Source organism: Cryptomeria japonica, chromosome 3, assembly GCF_030272615.1.
Source record: "Cryptomeria japonica chromosome 3, Sugi_1.0, whole genome shotgun sequence".
Lineage (NCBI taxonomy): Eukaryota > Viridiplantae > Streptophyta > Pinopsida > Cupressales > Cupressaceae > Cryptomeria > Cryptomeria japonica.
The window spans coordinates 951680606-951706578 of record NC_081407.1 but is presented as its reverse complement, the minus strand read 5'-3'; the positions used below and the strand labels follow the sequence as shown (position 1 = coordinate 951706578).

The 25973-nt window shown below is 40.0% G+C and overlaps 1 protein-coding gene across 3 annotated transcripts in view; it reads right to left on the bottom strand.

Moving 5' to 3' along the window:
• Positions 1-25973, bottom strand: part of LOC131038920 (uncharacterized) — a 302639-nt gene that overhangs the window by 125259 nt on the left and 151407 nt on the right. For all 3 annotated transcript variants that reach the window (XM_057971505.2, XM_057971504.2, XM_057971506.2), the window contains exon 7: positions 939-1005. In XM_057971505.2, the coding sequence (XP_057827488.2) occupies positions 939-1005 (67 nt within the window). The remainder of the gene's footprint in view (positions 1-938; positions 1006-25973) is intronic.

Genomic DNA, 25973 nt, shown 5'->3' with positions numbered 1-25973 from the left:
CTTGTTGTACTTGTAGTCAAGGACCACACATAGGAGTTCTTGTATCTATTGGACATATACTAAATAAAGGAATGAATACAAAGACATGTCCTTCTGGAATATTGTTGTGAGTAATTAATATTGTTATGTTCTGTTATTCTATTATTTCCATTTACTCTATAAATCATTCAAGTAGAATACCCAAGTAAACACTATTCAAGCCAGAGGAGTGGAGTAAGTCTAGTGGCATCCTTGCAAGACGCAAGGGATCAAGGATTCCATTACCAACCCTCATTACTGGATCTTTAAAAAAAATTCATTTGTTCTCAACAAAATCATTTTATTTAAATTAATAATAGACGAGTTGTTTGAGGAGTGATTTTGTGTTCCATGCATCAGTCTGATTGAAAAAGGACTCGTGAAAATTGGTGAAATGGCCAACGTTTATTTTCTTGTTTATGTGTGTAGTTTATGATTCTAGTCCTGATTTGAATAGTTCATTATGATGTCGTTGTGATTGATGCAGTTCGCTTATTGTTTCCATTCTGATTTTAGTTGTTAATTATGAGACTGTTGATATTGTATAATTCTGAGTTAAATTCTGAATTACTGCAATTCAATGTGTTAAATTCGAAGCAATTACCCTTATTGATTGGCAAATCGAATTAGTTCTTCCTCTAATCTTATCAATTTCTTCCAGTCTAGCTGAGATCCCAAATTAAATCACACTTGCATTGCATATAGAAATTTCAAATTAGAGTAGGATTTGCAGGTCTTGCAGATAGTTTGCAAGCACCTAATGCAAACAAATGCCCCTAAATCAAAAGGATATTAAGGGTGCTCAAAACATCCTTTATATGTTCATTCACATTGACACCATGAATCATTCATGCATTTTATTAAACTTATTTGAATAGAAAATTTCTAACACAATGCTTTTATTAAAACTTGCCTATTACCTTTTTGCGTTCTTGACGAATAGTCTTTCTTTTGCTTTGTTTCAAATCCATTAGAAAATCATCAAAACTGTATACCAACAGTGCAGAGTCATTTTAAATATTTAATTTCTTCAAGGCATAAAAAAGGATTATAGTGTCATAAAAAATAATGGAAAAGAGAGTTATTTTAATGTGCACAAGTAGCCTATAAACAATCAATACAAATATAAGCATCAGGAAGTAAAAAAATGATGAAAGTAAAACCTTCTTTGCATGAAATGAGGTAACGTTCAAGTATTATTTGGGAAATAAATTAATAATAATAGTTTAAGTGGTCCACTAACTTTATTTTATAATTTTATATAGGGGCAATTTAAGTACTATTATTTTTCTCTAAAGTGGGTCAAAATGAAACTTTTATTTGAAAGTTTCAGAACACTTTTGGAGATGTTTTTAGAGTGGGAAAAAATTATTTGAAATGAGAAAGGAAGAATATAAAAGAATGGTTGGAAAGGAAAAAGGATTTTATTATTATTGCTATCACACCCTTTTTGTAAAGCTTGAGCATTCTGTTCATCTCTGTAATGTCCGCTTCTCACACATGAGCAATTATTTGGCCATTAACTTACTTTCCAAAGTTTTCACGTAAGCTAATTGGCATTGGAAAAGGGAAATTACTTTAAATAAGCTAAGTAGTCAAAATAGTTACTTTTAATATTTTATATTGACAGCTTATATTTAATAATTCAAAAACATGACTTTAAGTTATGCAAAAAAGTGATGCTAGGCTCAAGGGGGAAAAAGATGAACATTTGCACTTTTAAAAAGTTATTTATAATTCAAAAGTACAATATGGCGCCAAAAAGGGATAATAATAAATAATATTTTATTCATCCAAAAGCTTATAAAAGGAGTTGTGGACAAAAAAGGGTTACCGTTTTCTTATTTGCTAGTTTCTCTTAGTGAGACATGAGTTCTTCCCATATTTCTAGCTACTACTTCAATGGATATTTTTGGTGTGTTTTGACAAGTTATTGGTGTGCAAGGATTTATGATACAAATTTAAGAATTTTGTGGGTTTGTGAAGTGACTAGAGGTTTTGGAGCTAATCGTACCATTTCTTTCCCTGGCTAGGTTGTACCCAAAATGGATGAATTATTTCTTCTTGTTGATTGCTAACACGCAGTTGTATTATGTTTTGCCTTGTATCTAGCTCCCAAGATCCTTCATATAAGTCGTACTTCTAGAGATTGTTGAAGAGGAAGCCATACCACATTTGAGGGACTGTACCATGCTTCTAAAGGACATGAAAAGTGCAGTCCAAAGCGCCTAGGTTTTGAGGAAGCTTCTTCCATGCTCGGTGGTGCCTTGGGGTTTGTTCTTGAAACCAAGAAAAGAAAATGTGAACTTTGGTTATTTCTAAGAGTTTTATGAGCTCTATATCTCTTGTACCTATAATACCAGCAACACTAACACTGCATTTCAAACCTGTGATTACTTTGAGTGCAATCCAATCTAATATACATTGGTTTTCACCTGTTTGGAGTTAGTATATGATTGTTTCCGAACAGTTTAGATACTCCTAATTGTTAGTGTTGACATGTCTAAAATCGCATCGCTGCAACTCTATCCGACCAACACAGAATAGAATGATCTTGCCGAGTATCCTATCCTCTCTTGTATAACGAAGCCCTAATGCTGTTTGGTTTGATCATGTGGGGACAACCTCAAGGTTCCAAATGTCAGTTCTTGACTACAGGATAACTCAACAGTCGACGTGTTTTGCTAGGAGCACAAGGGGACTTACGTTTTACAACAAGCTAGTCTGCTGCGATTCTCGAACTGGGAAATAAAAGAAAAAGAGAAGGGTTAAGAGACCTAAGATTAGCCAGGCTGGTGTGCAGGTAGATGGATTCAACATAACCAATCCCTTCTTGGCCAGAATGGCTCACAACCTCGCAGGAACGGTGCAATCTTTAAAGGGACTTGGAAGATTTTCAGACTGCAAATGCATGGCTAAGCACCCAATTATGGCGCAGCTCGGATGGACACCTGCAATTGAACTAAACGCAATTAAAGGCTCAAACTAACCATACACAAGAACATACAATCAGTATATCCTCAATGGTATGAGCTTGAATCCATCAAATACCTGCACACCCAAAACAAAAAGATCTATCTAAAATGTTGAAAGAAACCATGCAAACAGAAGAAAACAAGATGATAAACACCAAATCAATGTCTATATATTGGTTCCAATTGCCTATTACAACAATTTTTTCAGCATCTTTATGCTACTCCTAAAATCTAACCTTCTAACAATCTAACCTATTCTAACTGAAACCTAACAGCCTAACTAGAGTCTAACAAAAATCTCTAACCCTTTACAAAAGAAAGACCTCTGCCTTTTATAGATTTATAGGTGGCCAGGATGGACTGCATCCAAGGGTCCTGATTTATTCCACAAAATAAGGCTGCCCATACCCGCTTAACTCTTAGTTATCCCTTCAACCACTATCTCAACTACCGACAACTATTTGGCTTTAATTCGGTCAATTTGGTAGATAGACATAACTGACCTATGTCCCCTTTGTTTCAAAATATCTTGAGTGGGGCCCACAAGCAGTTTTACATTAAAACAATTTCAGTTTTTAAAAATGAATTTCTAGAATTAATCCAACTGTGTATTTCTCGAGAATGCATACTTGTTGCATTCTGAATGTTCTTCGATCTTCAGTCTGGTTGATGATCTTCAGCTTGTGGTTCAGGTAGTGGGGCGCATCCCAATGCTTGGTTCTGATCTCGCGATCCGCAGCGCATTCTTGCATCTTCACTTCCAGCTTGGCATTGATCACGATAAGGTCTTCAATTTGAGCTCCGGGTTGATGCTTTAGCTCTTCCTCAACGTCGTTTTCCTTCGAACAATCAATTTCATCTTTAATCAATCAATTTGAAAAATTAAATAAATTAGCTCAACAAATGTTAAATTTTAAATGTCTAGCTTCATCTCGGTGGACTCCAGGATTGAGAAGCTCTTTGTGACATGTATCTTTTAAGTTAAAATGTGTTCCACCTAAGTTTTCAGCTGATAGAGGTGAAATATGAGATTTTATTTTAAATGCTCATTTGCCTCTCTTTGGAATTTAGGGATCTTTAGGCAAATTCATGCTCTCTGGATGCTTGGTGCGATTTGCATGACTCCAATTTAAGCGTCCTTTCCTAATTTCGGCCATTTAGACCACTTTGAGAGACTTCGGTTAAAAAAAGCCTTATGTCTTATGAAATTCGCGACCTTGAACAAAGTGTGAGATTTTCAGCCTATTAGACCCGACTGCGCGATTGTGAGCTCTTCTCATTTTAGGCCAAATGACCATTTTGTGTGAACTCCAGAGATATTGAACTTTTCGGCCCACAGAGCCATTTTGCAAAATTGGACCTTTTCGGTCTGTGGAGCTATTTTGCAAGAATTTGTTTCTTTCATAATGAATGAAAAGGCCGAAACTTCTTTCCTTTGCGTGATTCTAGATTTGTGTTCTCTTTCTTACCAATTTCAGGATGTTTCCTCCTTTTGCGTGAGTTCTCCTTATCAAAATAGAATCCCCTTTTATGAATTTCGGGTTATATAGTCGAAATGCATGATTTTCTTTTGCACGTTTTACACGCCCCTTTCAAACTTCAGGCTATTCATCCTTTTGTGCGCTCTTCAAACTTGAATGGTGCTCTCCAAAAAATGAATTTTTGGGAAAATTAGGGTTTTCCCACGATTTAGAGTGGTGCCATTTTCAGCTAAGCGAGGATTTCGCGCGATATTACCTTCTTTTGTTTTCGGCTTTTTCGAAGTGTTTTGTGAGCTTTCCGACTTGGAGGTTAAGCACGATCTTGGTCTATTTTTCAATTTCGGCTAAGAAGCCGCTTTTTGGAAGCTTAAGTCATTTTCGGCCTACAAGGCCTTTTTGCACAAATTTGCCCTCCTTCCATTTTCGGCCCATGAAGCCTTTTTGGGCGATTTTCCCTAATGGCCTGGTTTTCGACCTAGACGCCTCTTTTGCAAACTTTAAACGTTTTACTCCTTTCTAACAAAATCTAGTAAAGGGTTGAGTTTAGTCTTAACCCCACCTTTTGAGACGGAAATCGCGATTCTACCCTTGAGGCCTTTTTCGGCCTATAAATTTATTTGGTGCGATTTAGGAGTTTAAAGTTTCGGCTTGGAAGGTGAATTTGAGAGTCTTTTATCACTTTCGGCTCAAGAGGAGATTTTGGTGAACTTAGACCCTTTGGTTTTCATTTTCAAGCAACTGAGTTGACATGCGAACTTGCCCCTTGGTGTTTCGTTATCCAAAAGAGACTTTTGCGTAATTGTAAATCCTTTATCGTTTTTGGCTAAATGGGGAGGGTTCATATTGTGTGATTTAGACTTGCTTCTTTATTTTCGGCATGTTAGGCCGATCTTTAGTTTTAGCCTTGCATTATGGGTTTGAAGGCCGAAATTGAGAGTTTTGTTTGATATTCCTGGCTTTTAGGCTGATTTTGGGGCCTATGAAACTCGGGATTGATGGGGCTTCTAAACATTTATGTTTGGTCTCTTGAGCCTATTGTGACCTAATCACACATCACCCCTTCCCAGATAGGGACCCCCTAACTTTTAGGCCTTTTTGGTCGTTTGGTCTTGGTTTTTTGTGGGTTTTGGTGGCAGTCTCGTCAATCTCTCCGCTTTGCAGGTGTTCGAGGGTCATTTGGATTTAATCTGCTTTTCGTTTGAGCGAGTTTGGTGAAGTCTAGGGCTTGTTTTGTCTTTTTTTAGGGATTCTGCCTTTTGTCCTAGATTTTAGGGGTTTCTGTTAGGGTTTTGAAGAAACTAAACATACAACTGGAATTAGGACCCTTCAAGGAACCTCCCAGTAAAATTTGGGCCAAAATGGAGTAACTTTCTATTTTTAGAAAGTTCCTATTTTTTAGGGATTTTAGTTCCAAAAATCAAACTTACTATTTTTAGTAAGTTTCTATTTATAGTAAGTCATTCATGTGTCCTGTCTAGGGGTCTAACATTGACACTTTAAAGGTTTCTATTTTTGGAAAGTTTGTTCTGACAGGACCATTTGGGCAAGGTGACAAAGATCAGGCATTTGCAACTATTTCTAGTTCCGGAAAGTCAGAAAGCAGACAGAGAAAGCCAAAAGATGGTTGAGTGCTGGAAGCCCACTCCTGAAATGGAAAGCTCGAGAAATTTCTCCAAGTCTGGAAAAATCATCCTAAATTCTTATATGCTGGCCTGATCTGGAAGAGGCTCAAAATGCATCCAAGTCTAGAAGAAACATGAAAAGACAAAATTCCTCCTCTAAGGCAAAATTCCGCCCCAGGCCAAGGACAAGTGCCAAAATGGATGTCTCATGGAGGATTCACAAATTGATGAATTCCTCCTCCATAGCAAAATTCCACCCCAGGCCAAGGACAGGGACCAAAATGGATGTCTTATGGAAGATTCACAAATTGATGAATTCCTCCTCCACAGCAAAATTCCACCCCAGGCCAAGGACAGGCGCCAAAATGGATGTCTCATGGAGGATTCATAAATTGATGAATTCCTCCTCCACAGTGAAATTCCGCCCTACTCCTCCAGAGAGCGCTAAAACACACAAGGCATGGAATGCGTAGAGAAGTCAATGAATCCATGAACAAGGCAAAATTCCGCCCTACTCCTTAGGAGGGCGCTGAAGTAAGGAGGTCAAGAAGGGAAGGAAAAGTTGATAAATTTCCTCCACAAGCAAGAATTCCGCCCTAGAAGATACCAATGCGCCAAAACCACCCTGCCATGGAATTCATGAAAAATGCATGAATCCCCCACCAATGAGAAATTCCGCCCAAATCCTCAACTGGGCACCAAAATGAAGGGGTCATGGAGGATTCACATTTGATGAAATTCCTCCTCCACAGTGAAATTCCGCCCAAGCACTTAGCAGGGTGCCAAAATGGAGGGGTCATGGAGGATTCAGCATTTGATGAAATTCCTCCTCCACAGCCAAAATCCGCCCAAGCACTCAGCAGGGCACCAAAATGGAGGGGTCATGGAGGATTCAACATTTGATGAAATTCCTCCTCCACAGCCAAAATCCGCCCAAGCACTCAGCAGGGCGCCAAAATGGAGCGGTCATGGAGGATATAGCATTTGATGAAATTCCTTGCCTTCAGTGAAATTTCGCCCAATGCATGGTGAATGCGCTAAAAGAAGGAAGTGATGGAAGATTCCAAACAAAGTGTGAATTCCTCTGCACATGGAAATAGCACCCTAGACTAATGGAAAGCACCAAATTGAGGGGTGCTTGGAGGCATGGAAAATCATCAAATTCCAAGACATGGTGAATTCCATGCTTAAGCTTGAAAATTAAAAATTTGTCTAAGGCATGAAAATCCAAGGGTCAACGAGGAATGGAAAAGCGGAAATCCCCTCAGGAAAATTTTTGAAATTTCCATTTTTGGACACCAAATCTTATCAGAATCCAAAAATTCCTATAGATTTGGAATCATGAGAGAATTCTCTCTCCTAGACCCGGACCCTATTTTAGGAAAGTTCCTAAAAAATAGGAGATGTTGAAAAATCATTGAAAATCTTTTCCAGAGCAAGGCAAGTTCAAAAACTTCAAGAAAATACTTCCAGAGTAAGAGATTCTCACTCTTGAAGTTTTCTCTCTTCGGGGTTTTTGTCACCAAGTGGCAACCGAGTCTACAGACGCTGAATTAATGAAGCATCTCTTTGCATGCAGAGATCACATTTATGGCAATATGACAGATTCCTTCTACATGTAGCCGTCACATTCAGGAGATGATGGTGCATTTATGGCATCATGGGTGATTTTTGCATGAGGGTACATTCATTGCATAGTGGGCACTTTTTGAATGTAATGGTTGATTAATGCTTTATGGGTGCCATTTTTGGCAGGATTGTAGTTAATTGTATATGGGCTTTATGGGGTATTTATTGCCAATTCCCACCTTGTAGCATCTTGAGTGGAGAATCTTTTGGGGAGACCCTAATTAGGGTTTGCATTTTATCATAGCTTGAGGCCTATATAAAGGGGTGACCCCCCTCATTTGTAACAAGAGGAGAGATTATTATCTAAGATTGTTGCATCACGATTGTTGAAGTAGCCAACTTAATACATTGTTCGATTTTAATGATGTATTCTTGTTCTATTTTAGCAATTTGCATGGTCTTGCTCTCTTCAGTTAGATTAGATTTGTTTACATGTTGCTCGGAGAACCGGATTTGATATGAGTACTTGTTGCAGAATCCGAGCTCATACTTTTGGTGTGCAGCTGATTGTTGTATACCATGCAAAGTTAGCCTGAGCCTTTTGTTATGTGTGTACGCTTAACTTCAATCATCAATGAAGATTGTTCGATTCGATGGTCCATATTGGTGATCTGAAAAACCTCTACAAACCCTTTGAAGATTGCACTGCCTTCGCGTAGTTGTGCTCTGTTGGCAAAGCAAAGCGTGGTTTGATTTTGCATGAGTGATCCTGTCTCCTGTTCTTAGGATTAGATTAGCTTTAGCATAGTTCTCTATACCCTACTCTCATTTACTTTCTGCATAATTCGAAAATCAAAAAATCTAAAACTAAGGCTTTCATTGCAAATCATCCATATAGAAATCCTCGAGCTTGCATAAGTTTATCATCTTCTTCAATTGAACACACGTAAGGCCCCTTGGGTTAACAGCAAACCCATCAAACAATCGAGCCACATCCACGCACTGAAGGAACCTTGGAATTAGCCATTTGAACTTTATGCAATCTTAGCATACGGACTAATTTTGATCAAGAGAGGATAAGGTGACCCTTGGTAACTTTATTCTGTGTTCGACGCTGTCATAAAAAACACGTCAACAAAGCCAAACATTGGGAAGACCTTGGAGGCACCGAAAGGATTGGATTTTCTTCAGGCTCTCTCTCATTTTCACCCACCACGCGCGCAAACTAAACTAAGAACGGGGGTCCCCTATCAGCTATGGGGTGTGTGTGCTATACGCACAACAGTTAGGAGTTGGGGTTTGATGTTATTGGAGATTTATATGGTATTGTACTTGGTTTCCAGCTTCATATCAAACAGACCCGTACATGTTTGAGTTCCTATTAGCAGCTTAATATTGTTCAGTTACAGAGTTGTATCAACACTTTCCAGCCTCTTAATTCAAGGCCAATATCATGCTCCAGCTGGGTTGGTGTATATACATTTTGGTAAGATGTTCCTTATCTTAAGTCTAGCAGACTAATTTGTGTAATTGCAGCAGACTGATTTTATAATCAAAATTTTATATCAACAATATATCTCATACTTGTTATTTTGTAATGCATTTCATGATAATCTTGTAAACCCTTGATGGTAGTACCGCCAAAGGCATCCTCTTGTATGCATTTCATTTTGTAACTTGATCAGCTTACTCCCAATCATTATAGTATAGTCATTCAGCCCGTTCTAGCATTGAACAAGTTGGCATTATCGACAAATTTGGCCTAAGTCAACCATAGCCAGTCTGCCAATGGCTTGAATTGCATTCATGTAGTCCGCTGAAGAGATAGTGATTAGGCGGGCTCAGTCACCTATGTATTTTGCTTGGCTTTCCCCCATCATCTTCTTGCATACATCATAGATAGTGGTGTGGTCAAAGCAATGTATGCTCTCACCTAGCCTACTCCAAGAATTGGGTGATCAGTGTGGAGGCATTGCATATGCATTTTTACAGTGCCAAAAAAAAAAAGTTGGGTGAATTGTTACAATCTCCACACTCAAGGACGAAAACCCTTTGGTTTAGAAACATACAACTATTGATAATTTGATACAATGTTATGCAACTGAAGAATCTGCATCAAGGATTAGCTTCCCAATAGGCTAGCAAGATCACCAATTTTGATACCACTGTAATATTCACAACTAAATTTTTTTGAAGTTTCACCAACTGAAAATGTGCAATGCAATGCAATGTCCTTTCCACTTTTTAATCACCCAGTTACCAAGATGCGCAAGCTGAAAGCATACAGTGTTGAGGACCTATACAATTAACTACATTGTTGCAGCTGAAATGAAATGCACTAGGCAGCAAGCCAGCCAATATCACTTATTCAGCGGAATACTAAAGCAACTAAAAGAAAGCACACAACACACTTGTTCAATGGGGTGTGATTACAAACATCCAATTATTAGTGGGTAAACAAGGGCACTTCCACTTATGCAATGGGAAAGCAAACAGGGCACCTCCACTTATTCAAAGGGAAAGCAAATTAAAAGCATATAACTTGTTGAGTGGGGTAAGAAACAACCAAACCAACCACTTATTTAGTAGAAAAGAAAAATATAAAACTCTCCACTTATTCAGTGGGGTAAGCAATTCTAATACTTCCACTTGGAAGCAAAATACATCAGAGTACAAGAAAGGAACCACTGGCAATATTACCATCTAAGGTATTACAAGGTTAGCTCACATGCATTACAACATCATGTAGGAAGTATAATTGCTATATGCTGATATAAGTACTGAAAATAAACAAACTGCTGCAAAAACCCCAACAAGCACCAAATAACATGAAATAATCAAATCATCAATGAAACCACAGTAGAATACTTTACAAGGTTAAAGTGTAATGCTGATGTAGGTCCGGTAACACCTTGATCTATTGCCTAATTGTCCTATTGAAACTGAACACACGTTGAGAGCACACCAAAAAGTAAAAATTGTTGATCACCGAAATTTGACCAAGTCTAAAATTTTATAAGATCCTCCAAAACTAGAATTTGCATTGTAACTCCTAAAGATCTGAAAATCATCTCAAACATCCCAAAAATATAAATGTCACTTATACTTCCATTTTTATTTCATGTATGACCTCCTATAATCATGATAACTCCACAAGTTCAGCTCAATTTTGATGGGAAAATCCTAAGAGACTAGGTGCCATCAATTAGAAAGAAAAATTTCAAAAAGGTGCAGCACTTTGGTCACGAGACTCACATACCCCCTTCACAAGCACAGATCAGCATTTGGTACGGCTCACAAACTCATTCAATCTGCCCTTCTAGGATTATACAACCTACAAATAGATTAACAACAAGAAAATATTTTTGAGATTTGGTACCCATCAATAATACTTCAGAATGGTGTGGCCCAGAAGTTGTATAGCCCATAGTTGGACTACTCGCAACTCGGCTCGACTCGCCAAGCCCCTGAGATAAAAACTCGGCGAAAAACTCGGCAACGTAAAAACACGCTTAATTTTAATAAAAAATGCATTTTTTTTGCAAAATTTAATGAGAAGATGCATCCAATGAGTCAATAAATGATAACACAAAAGAAACAAGCTGATTCTAGATATATTAAAATGCAAAGTGTCTACAAAATCGCATCCTCATGAGGAATGCTGATGGCTGGAAGCAAAATAGTAAATAGTTTTTGTAAAACCAAAAGTAAATACATCATTACAAATTAAAATTACAACTTCCTCTTCCCAGCTCTAGCTAAAACTATTTACTATTCATCTTCCTCTTCCCAGTGGAGATCTTCCCAGTTCTGAGGGTGAGAAAAAGAGGGGTAGAGAGATAGGTCTAGATCTTGGTGGAGATCTACAAATGCGCAATATTTGAAATTTCATCATTCATACTGATAGTTTCAAACTTTCAACTCTAAAATGTATAATACCAAGATTTCTTCAATGCTAATTATGTTGTTATATGGAGCCTAATCAGACTCGGAGGTTAAATTTTCCCTACTTCCATCAACGCAATTTCCCCCTATATTTTTCGACGGAGGTTTGGGGGCAGCGCCCCCAAGTGGCCAAAAATACTTTTTATTATTTTATAAAGGCATCGGGTGTTATAAAGTATAAGAAAAGAAAAAGACATATTGAAATGCCACTTATACTTAAATGTTATATTTCATGTGTATATTCTGATGAAGAGAATGAAACTGACCTGAAAAAACAAAAAATGATAATTTTTTGACATGTTTCAGCCTCTTTTTTTAGTCTAGCCGAGTTTTTTGCAAAAACTCGGCGAGTTTTTGCTGCAAGTTAAAGTCATGAATACTCGCAGACCTCAAAAACTCGGCGAGTTTTGAGTGTTTAGTCCTAAATGTATAGTTGGTGAATAATCAGATAACACAGTAGTTCCTGCACGTACCAAGCATTCATGGGACAGAACAATTGTACATCATAACATAAATGACAAATGATAATAATTAGACGAGAAAGTTATATCTTTTCCAATGTCCAAAATTGTCCATCCATAATCTCCCCCTACCGAGGTTCCAACCAAACAATATATAGACCGACGGTTGGCCAAGTTGCCAACTGTCACCAACTCCCAACTACCCGACGGGAACCTCTCGGCAACAGCAAAACATAACCACACAACACACTTATAATTATTATTCATACTAACATACGTTTTTACCCCTAACATTAGCCCCCCCAAGAACGTAGTCATCTTCCAGACGACTCAGACAAGATAACTAAAAAACATAGCTAAGACCGAGAAGAGGGAGGAGACGTCCCTATAGTGGTCGCTGTAGGAGGCTGCTGTCCGGCCTGGAGTTTCAGGTTCTTTTCTGTCATCAACTGTCGTTCGTGAGCTTTCTTTACCATGTGAGCAGCTTCCAATAGCTTTTTATCCTTTTGTTCCAGCTGTGAAGTGAGTGCCACCACCTGGGCTACTAATGCCTGTGCCTCCTTCTCCTGTATGCTACAGTGGGCCTCACAGGTAGTCATCTTCATTTCCATCTCCTTCCTCAGACTCCTCTCTACTATGGCCAACTCTGCCTGCTTCTTACCCTCCTTTTCCAGGGTTGTTATGCACATCTATTGAGCCTCTTTCTCCACTTGATGCTGCCGCATCTGTAAGTACACCTCTCGGAAAACCCCCTCCATGCTGCGGAAGGTGGTGCCTAAAGTGTCTGTACCTCCTATCAGGTGCCTGTGGGTCCGATTCTGAATCATCTCGAGCGTACTATGGTCCGGCCACCCCTGCTGCTCAAAGTGTTGTATGAACTCATCCTTGCACCCCTTGGTCATGAAGTGACACAGCTGTGTAGCGTCAGCTGAATTGTTGGCCTCCATCTGTCCAGTAAGCTGAGCCATGTTGCGTGCAACATCAGAGAGCTCTTGTAGCTCCTCTAAGAATCGTCCAAGTGAGCCTGCTGGGTCATTCGGGTCGGGTGGTGTGATATGAAGTCCCATGAAAGCTCTTGCCCTCTGCTTGTCCCTTCCCTACTGCCGTTCCTGATCAATGGATCTCTCTCCTGCCAAGTCTGGGACAAAGGTCTCTCTATCTGTGGTCATGCTTGGCCCAATGGCCATGTTATGTGGTGCAGGAGAGGGGGGAAGGTGTGGGGCGAGGGCAAACTGCCCCAGCCATCCATCCAGCGAGGTGTCTATATCGTCATCTGTCAGAGTATCCAAGGCTGCCTCTAAGTTAGCTGGTACCGTACCGGTTTTTGCTGGCACCGTACCAGTTTCTACCGACACCGTACCAGTTTTTGCTGCCAACGTACCAGATTTTGCCTCCACAATACCAGTTTCTGCCGCCATCGTACCAGTTTCTGCTGCCACCGTACCAGTTTCTGCTAACATTGTACCAGTTTCTGTTGGTACCGTACGGGTTTCTGCCTCCAAGTCATCAGTACCAGTTTTTGCTCGTATCGTACCGGTTTGTGTTGGTATCGTACTAGTTTGTGCTGGTACCGTACTGGTTTCTGCTGGTACCATACTAGTTCATGCTAGCACAGTACCAGTTTTTGCTGGTACCATACCGGTTTGTACTGGTACCGTACCAGTTTTTTGTTGGTACTGTACTGGTTTCTGCTGGTACCGTACCAATTCCTATTGGTACCGTACCAATTCCTATTGGTACCGTACCAGTTCCTACTTGCATAGTACCAGTTCCTATTGGCACAGTACCAGTTCTTGTTGACATCGTACCAGTTCTTGTTGGCACCGTACCAATTCATGTCGTACAAGTACCAGTTTCTGTCGTACCAGTACATGTTGGCACCGTACCAGTTCTTGTTGGCACCGTACCAGTTTCTGTCATACCAGTACCTGTTGGCACCATACCAGTACCTGTTGATGTTGTACAAGTACCAATTACCTGTACGGCGACCTCATTTTTCCCTAGTGCGGCCTCCTTTGCCATTGTCTGGTTTCCCATACTGGTACGGACCATTGGACCAACTGCTGCCTCTATACCGTACAGGTTAACTCGTGCACTTCCGCTCCCTGGTTGTACAGCCTCTTCAACCTATGCCAACTCTTCACTCAACTCCACATGGATGGCACAAATCTCTGCACATATACCCTCAAACTTTTCATACAACTGCTCCCTACGTGTACGAACGCCGCGAAGGAGGGGATTGTACGGATCCTACACGAATGGTATGTCTGTTTTTTGACCGTACATTCTTTCTCCTTTATCCGTTGCTTGTCGTATAAGATTGTATGACTTAGTTTCCTGTGGGTGCAATGTTCCGTCGTACGGTATTCTTCCCCTTGCAGGTCGTACACCATACGGGCTATGCCAGTCTCCCTTCTTTGTTGATCGTACATCGTACGAGTGATCCAGTATGGGGTTCCAGTCATCCCCTACGAGTATCATTTACGAGTACTCGTCCTTGCCTAGATTGATTTTTTGCACATCCCTTTCCTCGTACTTGATGGGTTTATCCCGTTCAAACTGGTGGGTTGGCGTGTTGTCCATCCGTGCCATTCCCTCTTGGTATCTACCGCACTCTGGGGGAAAGGGTTGTTCTTCCATCCCGCCGCTTGATTCTCCTATCTCACATATTTGAAACATGTGACACTCCGACTGGAAGACCTCATAGTCCTCCATTTGCCAATGAAAAAGTCCCGCCAATGAATTGGTTCCATCCTCGAGACATCCGTCCAATTCCAACACTCCTTCCTCATCGGGTTCTTTCCCTCCTCTGTCTCTTTCAGAACCCCACTCCCATCTATTTGAATCTTCTGAGTCGGAGTCCGATGACGTGAGCTCTTCGCTAACGGACTGGTTCCTTAGATCAATTACATACTTATGACCGTCACTCTCGATTGACAGCGTATTCGTTTTCCAGTTATGATTAGCTTTGGCCATGATCAGCCACCCCCTTCCTAGAAGAGCGTCGTACGCTTTCCTTTCGAGCAGAATGACTACAAAATCCAAAAGGAATTGCTACGTCCCAATTACCACCTTTTGTGCCATGAGGGTATCGAGGGGTTTGATACTGTGTTGATCGACACCGACCAAGTGGAAGGTTGGTGGCCAGAGTGTAGGCTTGCCGAGGCTTCGCCAAGTTTCCTCTAGTAATACGTTGACTTCGGACCCACCATCAACAATGGTGTTTGCAAGCTTTTGTCCCATTATATCCATCTCTACTACTGTCGATTTCCGTCCGACGCCCACCGCGAGTAGCATAGGATTCATGGCATCTGTACCAGATTCCTTCACCGGGTCCGTACTACATGGTTCCGCCACCGTTTGGTGTTCCTGACCGAGGGTAGTGTCCATGGTTACATTTGTCAAAGCCATCCTTAACTGTGGCATGGTCTGCAGGTCATACACCCGTACGGGTATTGTGGTTTGTAACATCTGCTTAATGATAGTTTTCTCTGGTTTTGACCGGACTGGTGTACCGACAGCCACGTGCGAAGCCCTCTGCTCTCCAGCCATCGCCCGCTCGATATCTGCCCTTGCCTCCTGGAGCCTTTCTTTTTCTGTGCGAGGGTCAAGATACATGGCTTTCTTGTTTTGTAACCTTGTGATTGCCAGTACATCTTCTCCTAATCCCTCCACATCAAGCATGTTCACCCCTTTTTGTTTTGGATAATCTATGTCCTCGTGATTTCCTAGACCGCACCATCTGCACAACAAACTTGTTGTATCACCTTCGTTTTGGCATTCTTGGGCAAAGTGACCCCATTCGTTGCACTTCCTACACTGAATCATGGGTCGCCCCTTCCCGTCGTATTGAATTCTGCTCCTTGGTGTGTTATTATTGGATCTATTGTTATCCCTCTAATTATTCCTGTACCCTCTAGGTGAGGCGTCAGAGTTTGTTGTTGGCTTCGACGGTGTGGTTTGGTCGGGTTGGGCGTAGAGCACTTGTGTGCTCCGTGCTTTCAAGTTGTACGGGCATTCCTTTGTGGAATGTCCCGTTACATGGCAGATGTCACAGAAAACTTTACGGGGGCAACTTCCTTTAGTGTGTCCTTCAGTCTTGTAGTCAGTACACCATAGTTCTTTTCCTTCCCTACCACTTTCTCTGTCACCTTTTAACTCCTTCATCATCCTCATCATATCCTTCCGAAGTGCTTGCATGGTTTTGGATCCCCCGTCGCTGTCGTCGTCCGTGCTGTCATCATCACTGGTCCGTCGCTCCCCCCGGGATGTCTTGTTTTCACTTTCAATATCCATGGCACAGTTGTATGCTTCATCGTACGATGGCGGAGGGACCACTTTCATCGTCCTTCTCAAGGATGGTACCAATCCTTCCACGAACCACCACTTCTTGAGGCCATCTGTCGGTTGGTTCTCCATTTTGTTAAGTAGTTCCCTCAGCCTTCTGTTATATGCGTGCACACTTTCGTTTTTTCCTTGTTTGGTGTTATAAATTTCTGCCACAATTTCATTGTCATCTCGTGGTAGTTTGAATTCTTCCTCGAAGGCCTTCCTCAGATTGCTCCAGGACGTTTTATGCTGGGCATCGAGGTCTGTGTACCAGTCGATAGCTATTCCTCGCAAAGTGGCCGGAAATGCCTTCACCCAGTAGTCCCGATCATCCTAGCCATTTGCTTCCCAAATGGTGATGCATGTCTTGCAATGTCGTACCGGGTTCTCTGACCCGTTGCCCAAGAATTTTGGGAGTTTCTGCTTCTCCGGGGTGTGTGCCATCGTTCTATTCTATACGGTTTTATGCAGTGCCTGGAAGTGGCTATATGTCGGAAAGGTACTATGTGTCCGGGAAGTACCGTACGCTCCTGGTCTGGTCGAGCCTCTGCCAACCGGGCTTTGGTCACCTTCGCTTCTATAGTCCCTCCTTCCCGGGGTTTCCGGATCTGATCTTCCTATTTTGATGCCCTCTGACAAGGACAAATTTTTAATACCAGACAACGTTGCTTCTAAAATACTGGCGATTTCCTCGTGCAGGTCTCGTACCGCCTCCTCTCCTTGTTCGGAAAATTCCGATTAGGTTCTTTGTGATTCGGCTCTGGAGTCTTCTTCACTTGACGTCAAGTGTGGGGCCTGGGCGGCAAGATCATCTTCCGCTACATCTGGAAGTGGCAGGTTCCTGGCGACCTCGGCCAACTCCTTCCACATACACGGTTTTTGCCTCTCCCGACTCACACTCTGACTTCTGTTGTGTTTCTCTGGCCTCCTCGAGTCGGCAACCTCCCTTAGTCGCCGTCTCCTGTCGGCCTGTGTCTACTCCTTCGGTAGCAATGGTACGTCTGTCTTTGTTCGGTCGTAGGGGCATCAAGTGCAAGAGGTACGACGCCGACTTGCCTCCCTCTCCTCTTCCTCCCTACGACTCCATTCCTCGTACTGTCGGAGGACTTGTTGCCGCCGAAGTTCCTTTGCCGTTTCCTCCCTTTGGTCTTGGAGTGCAATCAAATTTCTGGCGAGTAACCTTGGAATACTCCCGAGTAGGTCAAAGACGAGGGTGCTAACAGTGAGTTCACCACGTACCGTGCCTTCTGAGACGGCTCTCTCCTGAGCCTCTCGCTGCACGTACTGTGTGACCGACACGTCCCACAACTCCACCAAGTCTGTCGTCAACTGATCCTCTCGTTCTTCTTTCGCGGTACTCTCTTCATGCGTGTCGCTGTCCACGACAATTAATTGTTGGTTAAATGGTCGGCCCATTAATTGCTTCCGCCTACCGCCATAGTTATCTCCAGGTTCGTTCAAGCAACGGCGCCAAAATGTTTAGTCCTAAATGTATAGTTGGTGAATAATCAAATAACACAGTAGTTCCTGCACGTACCAAGCATTCATGGGACAGAACAATTGTGCATCATAACATAAATGACAAATGATAATAATTAGACCAGAAAGTTATACCTTTTCCAATGTCCAGAATTGTCCATCCATAATCTCCCCCTACCGAGGTTCCAACCAAACAATATATAGACCCGACAATTGGCCAAGTTGCCAACCGTCACCAACTCCCAACTACCCGACGGGAACCTCTCAGCAACAACAAAACATAACCACACATAACACACTTATAATTATTATTCATACTAACATACGTTTTTACCCCTAACACCGAGTACTCTGTGAGTGTGCCATCTATGATAAATTGACTCCAAAGTATACTCCAAAATCACACAAAATAAGCACTTCAAACTTCTGAAAACTCATTGGCAAACACAACAAAATCTCACAACTCAAAATACAGCACAATCTTCATCTTGCAAAAACTTCGGAAAAATACTTAACTTGGAGGCACACTTAGTTGGGCTTTTGTCTCTAAACCCAATAATTTCAAGAGATTTTTTGTCCTCAACAAGTTTAAGAATGTGGGTTCTCTCCATATGCAAAAGCATATAACATATCATGGCTAACCTTGCAAATGAGCCCTCATCCTCCTTTACATACTTTCTAGAGGGAAATAACCTTTTTTAATAATTCATCATTAGACAACTTAAGTGAATGATTAAATTAACTTACCCAAGTTGCAGAAAGCACTGAAATGACATAGAAATCAAATTTTGATCATATCAACATGATATTGAAGACATGGAATGATAATTAGAGGAAACTAGGTGACTTTCTCAAATAAGTTTGTTCTGCTAAGAAGTTTGGAAAGCTCCCTAAGGGTAAGAAATTGATTCTGAAAGGCTCCATATAACTAACTAAACCCATTCCCACCTACTAAACTAAACCTGTGTTCTCCAAGAACTTTGGATCTCTCCCTCACACCCAAACTAGCCTTAAGAAGAACTCGAAAACTAGGCTAATCATTCACAAATCAATATTGCTTAAAATGGGGACATTGCATACTGCTGCCTGGAAATTTTCTTCATTATTTGTTCCTTCTGAAATTATTTGGCTGCTAATCCAACCACAATTCTCCTATTATCTCTACTGATACACCCCACACTTGATTTCCCTGAATTTCCACACAAGGCTCCATCAAAATTTACTTTATGCCATCCCTCTCCTACTGAAATCCATCATGCATCTGCTTGTAAATTATTTACTGGATGATCCGAAGCCATGAACAGAGGGAACGACCAATCCCTGCCACTTTTCAAGAATCTCTGTCTCAAGTTGTGAATAAATTTTCCTTCAAAATATTATTTCTAACAACATTGTTGACTACCCCTATTATGGAATTTCCCAATTTATGAAAGAAGGCTTACGAAGTCACTTATTTTCCCTAAAAAATTCTTCTATTTCTTTTTTTACACAATCCCCAAATTATCACAAATGGACTAGAAATCCAGCTACTTGAGAAGATTACCTTTTTATGGACGATTGGCCATGCACTGAACATTTTTAGGATATCTTGCAAAAGATGGTTTTTCCAATTAACTTCTCCATCATTTTTTTTTAGCAACTATTAGAAAACTCACTCCTCAATAATATGTGATCTACTATCTTCTCTTCATTTTTGCATAGAACACATCTTAAAGGGCCATAAAATCCAAGTCTTTGGAGTTTGTCCCTTGTCAATATTCTATTCTAAAAAGCTGCCCAAGCAAAGACTCCTACTTTCAATAAGCATTGTCTCTTCTAGCATAAGTGCACCAATTAATCTCGTTTCTTAATGACAACTTCCTCAAGTGTGTATCCAATCTTCCCATTATACCTTCTAGTTTTAGAGCCACAAGATTTAACTATATCATCTCCCTTTTATATAAAAATCCTCCATTCTACCAATATTTTTCTAATTGGGCTTGCTGATCAATTGGGATACTTAATCCTCGAAGTGTATTCCATCCCCATTCTATGAATCCATCCCTATCCATTTGGGTTGCACAATATCTAACGTGTTAGGCCCACAGTTATCCTGAGAGAGCAGGGGGGGGGAGTGAATCAGTATAACACACACTTTTTCAAATTTTAAACTTTATTAATCAAACAATGCGACTTAAATGCAAAGAACACAAGTACACAACATATACGTGGAAACCCTGAATAGGGGGGAAACCACAGCAATAAAATTGCTTTATATGAATGATAATTTTTACAACTTGTAGAGGCACCAACCCCTCATTCAATTTTGATCACAAGAGTTACAAGTTACAACTCCTTTATCAATCTGAAATAATTTTCACATAAATCTGCTATAAGCCTGATTTCTGAACTGCTACAATGTCTCTCTCAAATCTGTCACAAAAATGAGCATGACAATCTCCTTTAAGATCTGCACCAATTCCTTCTTCAACTCTGCTGTGAAATGATCATAATTTCTTCGCAAGACTCTATCCACCATTTGCTGTAATGAAGCTTCTTATACCACCTTTGAGTCTGATATAAATCAGACAAAAATCTACTCTCTATGTATGCAGCCTTTTCCTCTGTATTCTCCAACACACTCTCCAATCTACATTTGCAACCTCCATATATATGCCTTCATATTAAGGAGACATACCTTTTGAATATTGAGGAGATATCAAGTCATATCTTGAATCGTAGCTTTTGAGAGTTATTAATAAGTATAACTAAATCACTCCTTTTATAAACTGTACCTATCCATTTAGGAATCGCTGTTTTATTCTCTTTATGAATCATGGCATCATGATGCTTTTACTAACTCAAGCCTTTTCATTTATTAATTGTTATTTTTGGACCTCTTCACTAAGTGCTCCATTTAGTGAAGCAAATCATATCCTTGTTTAACAAATCACACCATTTGTGAATTCTTACTAACTATAATAGGATCGCATCTTTTCAATAACCGTTGCTTATGAGTTTGTTAATGAAGTTTTTTGACAAAAAGAGGCACCAAGCAGTTTTGTACTCATTCGCATCATTTGAAGTAAAAATTGTTGTTGGTTATTTCTCCTAGAGATCGTGTTGTTCTCTATTAGTCATACCATGCACAAGGTCACTACTTGCTTGTAATCTCTTATTTGTTGATTGGTGGTGCACTGCTACTTGGAATGTAGTCACAAGACTTTGGACGTGTACTTCACCATTTTTGGTAGAATTTTGGGGTGATCAAGTGTGCTGGTTTATCAGTGCTGTAACATGTATATCAAACCTGCCATTTCAGTCAAATCTGCATATGATTTTGATGATTTTTCCCTCATAATTCAACCCGTTCTCTGACCTTCAACATCAACCTCTGCTTGTCTTAAGGTCTGCTCTCCTTTTTTCAAAATTCGGATCTGTCTTTGTCTCTGCTGTGACCTAATTGCTTCTGCATTCTGTTGTGATCTGATTGCATCTTAAAACTGCTGGAATCATATTGATTTGAATTGAATTCAGTGGGAATTGTTTAACATTAGTGTTAAAAATGATTCTTTACTCCGTCTCCATTTGACTAGAACCTGATCTCTCTAACAAAATCACACTAATCTCTGCTTAAATTCACACATGTTGTGAATAAATTTGATTTGGATTGGAAAATGATTGCTTAGACTTTCCTTTATATGCTTCTCATGAAACAAACTTGACAAGGGGTCAGCCTTGTGTTTGCACTTTCAATTCATTTTTTGAATTTTCATTGCCTTGATGTACAGTCAGCTAGGTCTGATTTTGTATTTTTTTAATTACCAAACCCTTCATTTTGGAAGGTCAGCCAGCATTAATTTGTGAATCTCGCCTTGCCCAAATGCATATAAATAAGTGAAAACACTCAGCCTCAAAAACATAATTCAAACTTGCATTTAATTAGCTCTATTCTGCTATTCAAGTCTGATTTGCATGTCTGCTCCTGATTTTGATCTTATTCGCACCTAGAATGAGGTTTTGATTTTGATCTTACCCTTATAGCATTTAACATGTTTGAAAATAGCCCTCCTCCAACTAGGCCAACCTAGGAGTTAAAGATTTGCAATTTAAACTTCTATTTGTCTCAGGTTGAGACAACCTAGACACTAAGACTCCCCTAGCAAGTTTAAAGAGGACTTAAGGACAAACAAAGGGCATGTTTGAGGTCCTCTTAAGGACAAGAACAAGGGCGGGATTTGAGGATGCATAGGGGAAATGAAGGGTGCCTTTCCATGGTATGTAGGGACAAATGCAAGGCGGTCCTCAGGTGAGGAAAAGGACTAAATGAAGGCACTTTCAAGGAGGTGTTAAGCATTATGTAAGGCGGGTCTAAGCTGTAGTGAGGGACTAAGGCAGGGCAGATTTTAGGGGCCCCCAAGGACAATGTGCTAGGAAGGATTCCTAGATGTGTACGGACAAACCTTGGGCAGGATTTCTAGGTGAGCAAGGCAAGGCCAAAATTGTTGCTGCAAAGTCTAAAGGTTTAGCAGATGACACCGTCAACAGGCTAAGTCAAGGAAAAGATAAAGATGTCTCCCAATGATATTTTATTATACTTTATCTTGTATTTGTAAAATAAATTTTTTTGTTATAAATTTTTTTTTTTTAAATTTAATCTGAAAAGGAAAAAAAAAGAATAATTTTTTTTTTTCCAATATGTTACAAATGTAAAGTTATATAAGGGAGATTGGGTATAAAGAAAGGATCCTTTTTTTATTCATCCAACTTTCTCATCTACTTCTTCCTCCAAGGTTATCACTCTTCCATTTCTCTTCCATTGGAAAGTACTTTTCACAGACATTGTCCAGAAAATTCCGTAAGGACACTCTAAGCTCTTATATTTATATGCTAGGAGTACAAATTGACTTTGGCAATTCATTATAAATTGTTGTTTACTTTTCTTATATTAAATTGCAACATATTAAGGATTCCCTTACATTTATGTGAATTTCAAGTCTCTATTTTTGCATGTTGTAATCGAAACAATCACACATAGATCTTGAACTTAATCCTCTACATAAATGTTTTTTTTTCTTATGTTTAAGTAATATATTGTAGATATCTTTCAGATCTACATATTTTCAGTAGTTTCTTATGTAAGTTAATTTGAGTGTAAAAATTTGTGTTCATACCCCTCTAGAAGCATACCTAGAGTATTCATTTTCCCTTAGATTTTACTGTGTGCCTTGCTTTCTTTCTAATTAAAAGCATGTAATGTCCCCTTCTCAGTAATGTTCATTCAATGATCCAGTGGCCTATTCCGGAGACCCGTAGCCTACTTGGAAAGGAGAATTAGGGTTTCCTACCTTTGTGGCACGAGCTTTTTAGGGTTTGTCAGGAGGGAATTCTTCAATTCTGTTTATGGTTTCCTTCTGGGTTTTTCATGAACTTCAAGGTGGCATAACATGCATTTGATTCTACGGTGAAGTGTGAACTTGCTATTTTTTAGTAAGTTAAGGTTTGGCTGACTGGATGGTACAGTTTTATCGAGCTTTCCAAGCTCTTTCTCTGGGTCCGAAGATCATGTTCTTCGGAGCAGTATTTCATGACTTACTATTGTTAGTAAGTGGCAGTTTGAGCATTTCTATTTTTGGCAGTCTTGGGCATTGCTCTGATCCAGTTCAGTTCAGTGGTTCTGATTGCTCAGTTTCATCTTTGATTTTGATGGTAATCAATATTGGAGTTATAAGATATTTAATCAAATATTATTTCCTTATCCTAAGGTTTAATATTTAATTATTTTATTACTAATTAATTTTATTTTGGGCGACTTAGGGAAAAGATATATATTTGTTGTTAATATTATTATTTCCTAAGTCAGATGGCGTTGAGAATAATATAACAGTTCATGTTTGCATTATTTTTTATGTTGCAAGTGTTCACCTAGGAAAACTTCAAACTTTTGCCTAGGAAGACTGGGTAAAGTGGGCGCCATGACTTGAGGGGACATGTAAATGAAATGAAGTGAGTTTCAAATGAATTTGGGCGCCATTTGCATTTGAATTTCAAAGGGAAAAATCTATAAATACAGGTACTTGGCCTCTCATTTGGTGATCTGGAGAATTTACACCGTTATGCTGTCAGAATGGTTAGTGATTAAGCTTCGAAGTTGGAATAGCTTCCTAGTTGCTACAGTTTTGTACTTGAGATACAGTACCTCACTGGATTGTTGATTTTGGGTGACGTTTTTGAAGAGTTTGATTTGGTTTCAGTGTGGTTTTGGAGTGTCTTGTTTGCTGCTGTGATTTTTTGGTGTTGCTGGATGTGGTGGCTTAAGCAATCTTCTGTTCATATCTCCCTACCTGTTGATCGAATCATTCTCGGTATTGGCTCAATCCACCCGTACTCCCCGGGCGATAAAAATCACCAATTTGCAGATTGGGACGTGGTGATTTTAATTTTTAGCTACAAATTGAAATTTACAAAAGGGTCGTACCATTTGGGACGTGCCTCGGTTTGTGTGCATCTTGTTTGAAGCTTCAAAGTTGCTGGTTTGAGGTTTGAGATTGGTCGCCTATGTTCTATATCTCATTTGCATTTGTTTTGGTGTGATTCCAATTAGTTTTGAGTGAGTTGTGAGTGTTTTGTTGTTTCCGGCAGTGCTGGATAGTGTGTTTTCTAACTTGCAGAATTAGAACAGCAGTAGTGTTTACGTGTGGTGTGATTTTATTAGTGGTTTGCTTGAGATCAGCATTAAGCTTCTTATCTAATCTCATATCTCTATTTTGTAAGATTGTTTCAGTAGTACTAATCAATCATTCTTGTTGCTTCTTATTTGTAATTCCCACTGTGCAAGTGGAAGAGGATGGCTTAGCTGCCTTCTATGTTTGTAATCAGGAAATAATGTATGTCCTCCCGCTGAAATATTGTGGTAGAGTTGATTGGTTGTAATAAGTCCTCCCGCTGAAATACCGCGGTTGAGTTGATTTTGTTGTATTACGTCCTCCCGCTGAAATACTGCGGTAGAGTTGATTTGTTTGTGTGTTAGTGTTTCTTCATGGCTGGTTCACTGCCAAGTAGTTTAATTTCTATCCTGCTGGATAAGCAGAAGAGGTTGGCTTACCGCCCATGCATTGTAATTTCAGTTCAATTTATGGTGCTAATGATCCCCTGAACACCGTATGCTCTCACCCTCCCAGATTGAGCTCTCGGTGAACTAAAGGTTGAAGGGTTCCCTTTCAGTTGTTTTGGCTTATTTCTCTAACCTTAACGGGTTATTGTGTTTGCATTGTAAACCTATTGTAAAAATCAAAAATTTTAAGGGGAATATTACAGTGGTATCAATGTTGGTTTTCCTACCAACCTGTGAATTCAAAGTGATCAGAGTTCTCCATGAGTGATTACTACAACAGAGAACAAAGACAACAGCAGTATCAGATTCCTGCAGTGCCAGCTGAAGAGACTTTTTCAGAGGTTCTGAGAAACAGAGATCAGGAAATTGATTCAGTAGATTCAATGGGAGAAAGAATGTTTGGTTAGAATGAGGCAGTTGTGGCTGTGGAGAAAATGGAGAAAAAAATTGATACTATGATGGACATGATGTCCCAGATGATAGACACCTTTAGATAGAGTGCTCGAGGAGGACATAGTCAAGATTAGAATCAGAATATGAGTGGAAATAATGCCAGCACTTCCAACAACTCTGGTGGTAATGGAAATGGCAGCAACAATGGTAGCAACAGTAGTTGAATGCCTGTTGGATCGGTGACAAGGCCGTTGCAACCAATTTTCCTTCCAAGGGAAACATCGCCTCCTGAAGTTGAAACCCCTGTGGCTGATGAGATCCGAGCTAGTTTTGTGGAGCATGCATCACTTCCCCAAGAGATCCAAAATGTCTCGTCTCTTGACCAATACATGAATCAGAAGAAGAGGAGGGAAGGTAGATATGACAATCGATACTCCGCTCCAAGAGATTATCAACAAGCTCTTGGAAAGGTCACTCTAGCACATTTTGATGGAAGTAGTAAGAGCACAGCTAGAGCGTGGGTGCAGAAGTTGGACAATTAATTGTCCTTGAGGCCTATGCCTGAAGAAGAAGCCATCAAGTTTGCCACCCTGCACTTGGATGGAGTT